Source organism: Vicia villosa, linkage group LG4 (genome assembly GCF_029867415.1).
Source record: "Vicia villosa cultivar HV-30 ecotype Madison, WI linkage group LG4, Vvil1.0, whole genome shotgun sequence".
NCBI lineage: Eukaryota > Viridiplantae > Streptophyta > Magnoliopsida > Fabales > Fabaceae > Vicia > Vicia villosa.
This window is the reverse complement of record NC_081183.1, coordinates 172,751,329-172,762,868: the sequence shown is the minus strand read 5'-3', so window position 1 is coordinate 172,762,868 and position 11,540 is coordinate 172,751,329. Positions and strand designations below refer to the sequence as shown.

The following is an 11,540-nucleotide window of genomic DNA, read 5'->3' as shown; positions in this document are numbered from 1 at the left end:
CTTCTGGTTTGCTAGTCTCAAGGGAAGACATCTGTTGGAGGAGAAACCCTTTGTGGATGAGATGGAACAGTTAAGACTGGCTGCTGCAATGGAAGCAAATCCATGCAGGGATATGGTTATCTTTATTCCTGATCACCCTGTTCTGCTCGGAGACATCAAGACACTCTTTAACTATCTGAGGGAAAATCCTTCTAAGAAAGGCCCAAGCGTGGTCATTCCGGAAGTTGTTGACCCACCAGAAGTTGAAGGTCCTTCTGCTCCCAGGAATCTAGCTGCCATTCTTCCGGCACTTGAGAATGGAGACTCAGAAATTCCTGCTGCAGAATATGGAGATGCTTCTATGCAAGAAGCAGATGCTGAAGATCATGTTGCTGAATCAGATCCCGTTGAGGAAAATCCTGCAAATGATCTATCCATGGAAGCTACAGATCAATTTGCCATTCCTGTGGTTGAAAGCGGTGAAACTTCTTCTGATCAATCTTCTCGTCTTGCAAGGACTCTGGAAGAAATTCAGAAGAGACAGGATGAGCAAAGCTCACTCAATGCTGAGTTTAGAACTTTCATGGTGAGGCAAGATGGACACAACAATGAGATTCAAGAGATGCTGGCCAAGATCCTGTCAAAGCTAGGGTCATAGATTGAGTCTGTGTTGTTTCTTTCTTTTTGCTGCATCTGTTTTTTGTGCATCTTGTCTTTCTTCTCTGTGTGTACTTCTGTACCTGTTGTTTGCACTTAAATGAAATCATCCTTTTCCTCCGTGTGTTTCTTTTTGTTTGTCTCTGAATCTTTTATGTTTTTTGATGATATGACAAAAAGGGGGAGAAATATGTGATAAATGATTTGATTTAATCAGTTGCTTTCACTAACAAGAACTGCAAGTTCTATTTGGTTTAAGTGTTTTGCAGGTATAAAGAAGTGAAGAAAATCTTCAAAGCAAACACAAGAAGCAAAACCATAAGAAGCTTATGGAAACTGAAGCAAGCTGAGTGCTGTCAAGCTTCAGAATCAGAAGCACTAATAATAGAATTTGATCCAAAACTTGTCTATTTGCTTTGACAAAATTCTATTTGCTCTGATATATTATTTTAGCCTATATGGCTCTGATACATATCATGTGTTCTAATATGCATTTTATGTTCTGACTCGTTCATGCTGACTTTTGTCGTTTAGTCTTTGTTCTGTAACATTTCAGGATGTAGAGATGCTCTGATGATGCTCTGGTACATTCAACAATGTTCTGATACAAATCTAGCATGAAGTGATGTTGGTAGAAATTCAAAGCTCTGAAGCTATCCGAGGGAAGCAGAAATCAGAAGCTGTGAATGTTCTAAAGATCCAGAAAACTCAAGTTCTGAAGCTGTCCTAAATGGAAGCAGAAATCAGAAGCTGTGAATGTTCTGAAGATCAAAGAAATTCAAGTTCTGAAGCTGTCCTAGATGGAAGCAGGAATCAGAAGCTGGGAATGTTCTGAAGATCAAAGAAATTCAAGTTCTGAAGCTGTCCTGAATGGAAGCAGGAATCAGAAGCTGTGAGTGTTCTAGGGATCTAAAGAAATTCAAGTTCTGAAGCTGTCCAATGGAAGCAGAAGTCAGAAGCTATGAATTCTCTGAAGACAGAAGCTTATGTGATCGTCTCTACCGAAATAATCAGGGAAGTCTTTTATTAAAGTTCTTCGAGTATTTATTTCAGGGGGAGATTATTTATCTCAGGGGGAGATTGTTAATCTCAGGGGGAGACATATTCACATGCTTACGCTATAGCTGTGTAATTTGTCTTTTGCCGTCTGCTCTTTCTGATCGCAAATTCATATCATTTATATATGTTTTTGTCATCATCAAAAAGGGGGAGATTGTTAGAACAAGATTTGTTCTGATCAATTATCTTAGTTTTGATGATAACAATAATATGAATTTTGCTTAAGATAATATGGTACTCTAATCCAATGCAATTTCCTTTTCAGGAAATATATAAAGAGTATGCATAATTCAGCGCTCAGAAGCTTTGACTCAGAAGGTTCAACATGCAACATCAGAACATGGTCTGGCAAGACATCAGAAGATGGTCGAAGCAGAATCAGAACATGGGTCTATGGAAGCATCAGAAGAACATGAGATCAGAAGCACTGAAGTTCTGATGGTATCACGCTAAGAAGCACTTCAAGGTCAGAAGATCAGAAGATGCTTTGCACCAAGCTGTTTGACTCTGATGATAATTAAACGTTGTATTTACAAACATCAGATCAGAAGAAAGTACAAGTGGCAGGCTACGCTGACTGACAAAAGGAACGTTAGAAGCTATTAAAGGCAACGTCAGTAGACACAGCGTGAACAAGGCTCGAGGTAGTTGACAAAAGCGTATAACATTAAATGCAAAGCTGTACGGAACACGCAAAGCATTTAATACATTCAACGGTCATCTTCTCAAACGCCTATAAATATGAAGTTCTGATGTGAAGCAAGGTTAACGATTCTGAAGCAAAACAACTCATATTAACTTGCTGAAACTCTGTTCAATTCAAAGCTCAGAAACTTCATCTTCATCAAAGCTCACTACATTGCTTTTGTAATATATTAGTGAGATTAAGCTTAAACGTTAAGAGAAATATCACAGTTTGTGATTATAGCTTTTAAGAAGCATTGTAATACTCTTAGAAAGATTACATTAAGTTGTAAGTAACTAGAGTGATCGTGTTGATCAGAATACTCTAGGAAGTCTTAGCTTGTGTCTAAGCAGTTGTAATTAGAGTGATCACGTGGTGGTCAGGATACTCTAAGAAAGTCTTAGCTTGTGTCTAAGCAGTTGTTCCTGGAGTGATCAGGTTGTGATCAGGATACTCTAGAAGACTTAGTTGCGGACTAAGTGGAAAACCATTGTAATCCGTGCGATTAGTGGATTAAATCCTCAGTTGAGGTAAATCATCTCTGCGGGGGTGGACTGGAGTAGTTTAGTTAACAACGAACCAGGATAAAAATAAATGTGCAATTTATTTTTATCTGTCAAGTTTTAAAGCTACACTTATTCAAACCCCCCCTTTCTAAGTGTTTTTCTATCCTTCAGGATTAGCTTAGAAAACAACACTGGGTCATGCACTTGGAAGATCGGAGGTGGATTTCTCATCAACCGGAGCTGACAACCCGCGAGATGTTTGGTTTATCTTCTCTATTCTCTGTGTATTTCTTTTGTGTTGGGTTTGTTTGTATATTTACTCGAATCTTATGTATATTTACCGATTATAATGTTATGTTTAACTTGCTTTATGAATCTGTGTTGATGTTATCCTGGATTTTTGCTCTATGCTGGGGATTTGGGTTGCTTTAGAGATAAACTTCTTAAATCCTTATCTAGGATGATAATATGTTGGTTCTGAACTCTAGAGATAGATTTAGAGCTAGCATTCACCGTTTGTATCTGTACTTAATGCTTTCGTGTTTGAGCGGCGCGCGAGAGATCGCCGACGCGAGAACACGGATGTTCTCATGACTTCGCGTTAGAGATAACCTTAGTTGTGAGATGATCTCGTTTGTGCTCCAGAGATGGACGCTTATGTGAGAGATACGTGATGACATAGATGAGTATCGTAGGTTGAGTATAACGGGTTGGTAAGTGTATGTTTGTGAAGAGTGAATATATTTACATTCCTGATAAGTTATTTCTCTTCTAAGAATGTGTTTATTCTTTTCTTGTCTATATCTTTGTTTACTTTTTGCTCATTCAATCCCGAGCTCGAAACCGTAGAAACTGTTGAATGGCATCTCTCCATCTCTGTGGACGATAATTCCCAGATCAATATTTCCAAATCTTTTCTGTTGCTTGCCCTATACTGCATTCAACAAAATGGCGCCGTTGCCGGGGATGGTTTGATTGCATCGCAATAGTTTCCATGGTCTTGAGCTTTGTATATATCGTATATATTGTATAGTTTCACTTGTATATATATTTACTTGTATATGTTTACTTGTTTATGTTCACCATATAAGTTTACTTGTATATGTTACATATAATTATACTTTTATTGGTGAATGTTGGTGAAACATGTTGATCTCGGATTAGCTATTTCCTTACAATTCTTCACTTTTCAACTTGTGCATCCAACATTCACCAACTTTCTCTTTGTGTATGTTAATAGTTATATGTGTTTCATGTTTGTATATATGTGTTTGTTCATGTACATATTTGTATACTTGTGTTTTCCTTTATGTTCGTATAATCATTGTATATATTTGTACCTGTAACGTTTGTTGAGTGTTTGGTTAGGACACTTTTTTTAGGTCTGTGCGGTGAGACATTACCATGGCAGGACGGAAGGAAGCTACTTTCCAAACACCGAAACAATAAAGGCGTCGAGCTAACGACGTAAAACAAGCGCTTGTTGGGAGGCACCCCAACGGTTGTAAATGTTGTTTATATTTCTGTTTATGAGGTATTTAGGTGAAGTGGAGGAAAATTGGAACAGCTGTTCTGTTCTGATTTTTCTGGTTTTTTCTGTCATCGCTAAGCGAGCCTAGCTCCGCTAAGCGATGACAGTAAAATTTTGTTTTCTTGCTTTGTATCAGTGGGATTCCCATTCCACTTGGTTCACTCATTTTTCCCACTTTCACCAAGGCTATTTAGTAGTAGATACTAGTTTTATTTTTCTAATTCTTTTATTGTTTGTTTGTACTCGAATTTTGTCGGTAATTCGAAGATTTTTGAGGTGATTTTCCAAAGCTTGAGTGTTTCAACTTGCGGATGTATGGTAGGATATTATTTTTGAAGTGTATAATTCAAGGTACTCATTTATCGCTTTCTATAGCATAGCATGTTTAGGAAACTTTTCATTTGTACAATTACCATACAATTCATTCTTTTGCATTACTTGCTTGTTGATTGAATCACTTTAGTTCCCAAACCATAAATGTGAGGAAGCTTTCCATTGTTTACATATGTTGGAGGCCACGATCTTTGTTTTAACTGGATTTTATTATGCTTAATCTTTTGTTTATGTTGATTTTATGAAAACATGAAAAGGATCAAGGCATTTTGTTTCATTTTGAGCACAACTACCAAAACCAAATAGTCAATTCACCTTGTGAGTGTGTGATAATTTGTTAACCCTTTTGAGCCTTTTTGTCAATGTCCATGTTGTTTTTGCTAAATGCTTATCTTTGAGTGTTTAGTTCTCATTTTTGCATGGATGATTGATTCTTTATTTTCTTGAACCCTCAACCATGATTTTTGGTATGAATTTTTACCTTGCCTTAGAAAGTATGGAGTATTCATATGATGATGTGGTTGAATTCAAGTTGGAGAGAAATGGTTGCTACTTATTTGGTTGTTGCTATGAGGTTGAAAAGAAAGAAAAAGAAAAAAAAAAGTGAAAAGAAAAGAAAAAAGCAAAAAAGTTTTGAAAAAAGAAAAAGAAAAGAGAAGTGAATAATTGTGCTAATAAGTATTGTGATTGGTTTGAGAAACTTGTGGTTAAGGAGTAAGTTTAATCGAGACTTTGTTGTTTGAATCTTTGGTGGATTGATCACTCCCTTAGGTTTAGGCAAGTTTTTGTTTCGATTAGCCTTAGGATATATCCCTTGTTTGTTAACCAAGCCACATTACAACCTTGAAAAGTCCTTGTGATTCTTGCTTTTGTATCTTCAATGTGATTTTTGGATGAATGCATAATTTAATCTTTTGTTTGCAAGATTGTTGGATGAGTGTTAAAAGTCCTTCACCTTTGTGTGTTCTTCATCCATTGATGAAATTTTGCTAGGTGTGATTCATGATGTGAGCATGTATTGTGCTAGAATGTTTTGTATGCTTTTTGTGCTTAGGATTCGTTTCGTTTACATGTTGTCGTTGTAGGATAGTGGTAAGTATTTACTTTGTTTATACGTTTTTGTATTGAGCCATACATTTGTTTTTGGTTTTCAAAACTTGTTGATTCACAATTCTTTGGTTTATTACTTTTGATTCTTTGATTTATTTGACATTGTTTGAGGACAAACAAAGTTTTAAGTTGGGGAGAGTTTGATAAGTGCCAAAATGTTGTTATTTTGAGTATATAATTATGGCACTTATCGATTCTATTCATTCCGTTTTTGTAATAAAATCCCCACTTTTGTGTATATATTCACATTATTTAGTTTTCATATGTTTTATATACCGTTTAATAGTTTTTCCTTTGTTTTTATAGGTATTCATGCTTATTGGAGCCTCGAGGAATAAAGTGTCGAAGGCACGGCTCCGATTGCGCGATTTTGGATCAAATAAGCAAGATTTGTGCAGGGAGGTCCACTTAGCGGCGTCTAAGCGCGCTTTCCAGGGGCGAACCAATTTTCCCTGGCCGCTAAGCGGCAGCTCTGGCCGCTAAGCGGAGGCCTGTTTACTGTTCTTGATATTTTTGTAATACGTGTAGTCCGCTAAGCGAGATTTGGCCGCTAAGCGGCCGTAGCAGAAAATGTGTTTATATTCTTTCATTTGAACCATTTTAGGGTTATGGTTTTGGAGAGTTTTTGGTTCCAACTCCATCATTTTCATTCTTAGAGTAGGATTAGCTTAGAAAACAACACTGGGTCATGCACTTGGAAGATCGGAGGTGGATTTCTCATCAACCGGAGCTGACAACCCGCGAGATGTTTGGTTTATCTTCTCTATTCTCTGTGTATTTCTTTTGTGTTGGGTTTGTTTGTATATTTACTCGAATCTTATGTATATTTACCGATTATAATGATATGTTTAACTTGCTTTATGAATCTGTGTTGATGTTATCCTGGATTTTTGCTCTATGCTGGGGATTTGGGTTGCTTTAGAGATAAACTTCTTAAATCCTTATCTAGGATGATAATCTGTTGGTTCTGAACTCTAGAGATAGATTTAGAGCTAGCATTCACCGTTTGTATCTGTACGTAATGCTTTTGTGTTTGAGCGGCGCGCGAGAGATCGCCGACGCGAGAACACGGATGTTCTCATGACTTCGCGTTAGAGATAACCTTAGTTGTGAGATGATCTCGTTTGTGCTCCAGAGATGGACGCTTATGTGAGAGATACGTGATGACATAGATGAGTATCGTAGGTTGAGTATAACGGGTTGGTAAGTGTATGTTTGTGAAGAGTGAATATATTTACATTCCTGATAAGTTATTTCTCTTCTAAGAATGTGTTTATTCTTTTCTTGTCTATATCTTTGTTTACTTTTTGCTCATTCAATCCCGAGCTCGAAACCGTAGAAACTGTTGAATGGCATCTCTCCATCTCTGTGGACGATAATTCCCGGATCAATATTTCCAAATCTTGTTTGTTGCTTGCCCTATACTGCATTCAACATAAATGTAACCCCAAAAAATTTTGACGTTAAGTAAAAAAAAGTGCGTCCGAAGATAAATCTCCAAAAGCAGAAAAATATTCTCAAGGGATGGGGTAAGAAATCCTCCTTAAATTGTTGGTATTAAATATAAACAAACGTCAACAAACCTACATTCATTTAATGCTTTAATTTCAAAGATATCCTTATATTAATTACTTAATATGACAAATATTGTTAATGAATGACAATTTAATTGATGATGGATCAAGATTCTCTGCTGCCAATTGCCTCCAACTTCCATTCTCCCATTAATATGAGTCTTCTATTAATCAAAGCAAACTTTACTTATTTATTTGTTTTTCATGATTTTTGTTACCATTAAATCATCACATGAAAGATTGCTAAATGAAAAAATAATAATAATAATAATAAACAAGAGAAAATCTATTTCCATGGAAGATATGTTGGTAAGAGTTTAATGGATATGCACTGACAGTGTAAAATTGTTTTACACTGTTATCCAATAGAAAACCACAAATCTGCCATGTCATTAAAAACTTTTTAAAATAAAAGAGGGTTTTAATTGAATACATGATTGTGATTGGTTGACAGTGTAAAACTATTTTACACTCTCAGTGCATCACCCATTTTCTCTTATGTTATCTCTACTCTCAGTCTCTTACATGAAATAAAAAAATTAAATACACTAAGCTAACTTTCGCGTGAAGCTTGTCTTTTTTATTATAAATCAAGTTGGACTTGGAGTAGTAATTATATTCTATAATTACTTATAAAAATAAATAATTATATTATCTCATAAAATATTCATACATTGATATTTGATAGCCTACAGTTACAGTGGAAAAAAAAATGTAAAACACGCCGTCGTTCAATTCAAACACACACAGTCACCGTCACTTGCTATAGACTAAGAAAAATACGACACCTTAATGCTGCGACTTGCGCTGCGAAGAGCTTCTTCAACTTCCACATCCACCGTCGTCAAATCCTCTTCCCGGTCTATTACCGGTTCGGCTTCCAAACCGAGCCTATCAATATGGAGGCGGAAGAAAGAGTTGGGTAAAGAAGGTCTCATCATCACCAAAGAGCTCAAGAGACTCCAACCCGATCCGGTTCGTCTCGACCGCTTTGTCCGGTCTAATGTTTCCCGCTTGCTCAAGTCCGACCTCGTCTCTGTACTCTTTGAATTCCAAAGACAGGATAATGTCTTCCTCTCCATGAAGGTGAAGTTTTTATCTTTCTTTTTCAAACTTTAACCTAATTTTTTGTTCTGAGTTATATGTTATTTTATTTTGAGATTAATTTTCATGAAGTGATTTGATTAAATGTATGTGTAAAAGAGAACTATTGGTGCATTTATAAATTAAATCCTTTTATTTTTTTCAATATTTTTATCTCTAATTTAGTCATAAAAGTGTGTGAATTTCAATGTTTTATAAACCCAATTGTGGAACCAGCTATAACACTAGACAATGTTTCAACAAGTTAAACTGTGTGATCCCATACTAAAGCCGCCATTAAAGTGATCAAATAGCCAAACTTTAGACAATGCCCAGCTCCGTCTCAAGTTTTTGGAGGCACTGTGTGGGTTAGCCGCAGTTTAACCCTGACAAAACAAATAGAAGCCCTATTTAAGTGTGATTTAACCGTAACAAATTTTGGCCTTGTGCGGTAGCCCGCCTTTAAAGACGGTCCTGACATATGAACATTGAGTTTGTGAATTATCAATCAAAATAGGATCTTGAAATGCAACTTCAGGAACTAAATTGAATAATTCAAAAAGGACTAATTTTGATCGAAGATTTTCACACAACTCTGGCTATTTGAAATGGAGCCTTCTCGCAATGGTTGAAGTTTCTTCGCTGTGAGATGCAATTACAATAATGTTGGGCCAACCTAATTGCTTTTGTAAACTGCCTAGGTCAATAGATGTATATGTTTGTAACTGTTTCTATTTTGTTGTATGTTTGTATCTGATGGAATAGAGTAGGGGAAGCAAAATATCAATATTCAGTTATGCAGTTTCAATTTAGTGTTTATTAGGGAGAGAGTAAGCTCTCAGACACCCCTCTCTATCAATTGTAACAGCACTGTTTTCATTCCAAATTCCAATTATCAATAAAACATCACCGTTCAGAAGAAAACCTTAGTATCAGCAGGTAAACTAAATCCTACATATGATTTGGTTCAAGAACAACGACTTTAGGAGGTTATTGAAATGTTATCCAATTTGTGGTGTTTGCATTGCTTTAGCTAATTGATCTAAAATATTGAAACGCACCAGTTGTTTATTGACAAATCTTTCCTTTCTCAGTTGTATGATATAATTCGTAAAGAAATATGGTACCGGCCGGACATGTTCTTTTACAGGGACATGCTTATGATGCTTGCAAGAAACAAAAGGGTGGGTGAAACAAAGAGGGTGTGGGATGATTTGAAAAGAGAGGGAGTTTTATTTGATCAGCATACATTTGGAGACATTATTAGAGCCTTTCTAGATAGTGGATTGACCTCAGAGGCTATGGACATATATGAAGAAATGCGACAATCTCCTGAGCCCCCTCTGTCATTGCCTTTTCGTGTAATATTAAAAGGACTCATTCCATATCCAGAGTTAAGAGAGAAAATAAAAGACGACTTTTTAGAGATTTTCCCGGATATGATCATCTATGACCCTCCTGAGGACTTGTTTGAAGATCATGAGAAGCACAGGGATGGAACAAATAGTGACTTTTATTGAGTTGGTGATGGATCTTAGTGGACCTCCTTGCGTTAAGGACCTGACACCTGGAGCATGAACAAATATGCGGCGAATAAGAGATTTTCTGATGCACTGTGCTGTAACAAATTCTTTTGACAGAGATATTAAAGTTTGCAGAATATATTTATATACTGAAGCAGCCTGATGCCATGCAATGTTGAAATGTGGTAGCTGATGTTTCGAGTAACCTCATTTGTTCGCATTTTTGTGATGATCCCAGCGTTGAGATTTTCCTATTGCCCTCTCTCGGACTCTCATCATTGTGCTTTATACATATGAATCTCAACAGTACGAGTGAATATTGATGATACATTATCTGATTTCTTAGGTTAGAAATAAATGTTCTTCAATGTGGTAGTAGTAGTATACAAATGTTTTATTTTGATAACTGTATTCAGTGTATTTAATTTGGTTCCATACTTGAACTATTTCTATCAAATTAACAAGCCTATGAATCTATTACTACCACTGAAGTATCTGGATATGCTTCTCAAGTTAGAGGAAACCTCATTACTTTTCAAGAGTTTGAGTTTTTATGCAATGTGCTCAATCTGCTCGAAATCTTTTTAACCAAAGAAAGCATATGACTATTTTATTAGTCATTTTGAAATTGAAACATAAAAATACAACTTAGGCCACTATAAAAAATGGAACTAAAATAACTATAAAATTTAATGTTGGATTTTGCCGGAAGAAGTTGGCACAATTGGTTAAGGTCAAGTTTTGTTTATTTTTGGGAATTGCTCTTTCTACTCTTAGGTGTACTTCCATCACAGTAAAAAGTCACAAATGTTTCATTTTTGTATGCATTTTTTTTACTCACTCCCCAACGCTTATTTACTCGCATCAAGGAACACTTATCCCCCATAATAGAACATTTTTGTATGCATTTTTTTTACTCACTCCCCAACGCTTATTTACTCGCATCAAGGAACACTTATCCCCCATAATAGAACAAATTAAGCCATGTAAGGTCTGATAATGATATAATGGAACAAATTAAGCCATGTAAGGTCTGATAATAAAATGCTAAAGTTAAAAGACCTGAGAAAGGATCTAAGACCTTAGGAATATCATATTATAAAAGCCACTCTCATTAAAATAGATGGTTAAGGAAGAAAAATACTTTTTTTATCCGACTAGAATTCATCCTTTTACATTTAGGAAGCACAATAACAATTAGATATCCATTTTCGAGCAGTAAGAGCTTTGGTCTATCTTAACATTTTTTACACAACTAAGTACAGCAATTACAATGTCCATTCATAAATCTTTAAACCGTTGCCATTAAAAATGTTGCATACTTTCGATCACCTAAAAATTAGGGTTAACCACTTGTAACCTTATGGTTATTGAGTTTTGATATTAAATATACATATTAACTATAAGTAACCTTATTTCTAAAATGAATAAATCACTTGGACTATATTCATAAAATTTATCCAATTTTTGCTGTTTAAATAACACCACATTATTACAAAG

The 11,540-nt window shown here is 35.7% G+C and overlaps 1 protein-coding gene across 1 annotated transcript; it reads left to right on the top strand.

Moving 5' to 3' along the window:
- The first annotated feature begins 8,119 nt into the window (after positions 1–8,119).
- On the top strand, positions 8,120–10,798 carry LOC131600319 (pentatricopeptide repeat-containing protein At1g62350-like). Its single transcript, XM_058872502.1, has 2 exons — positions 8,120–8,520; positions 9,612–10,798. The coding sequence occupies exons 1-2, from the start codon at positions 8,227–8,229 to the stop codon at positions 10,035–10,037; spliced, it is 720 nt and encodes a 239-aa protein (XP_058728485.1). The 5' UTR covers positions 8,120–8,226; the 3' UTR covers positions 10,038–10,798.
- Positions 10,799–11,540: the final 742 nt, after the last annotated feature.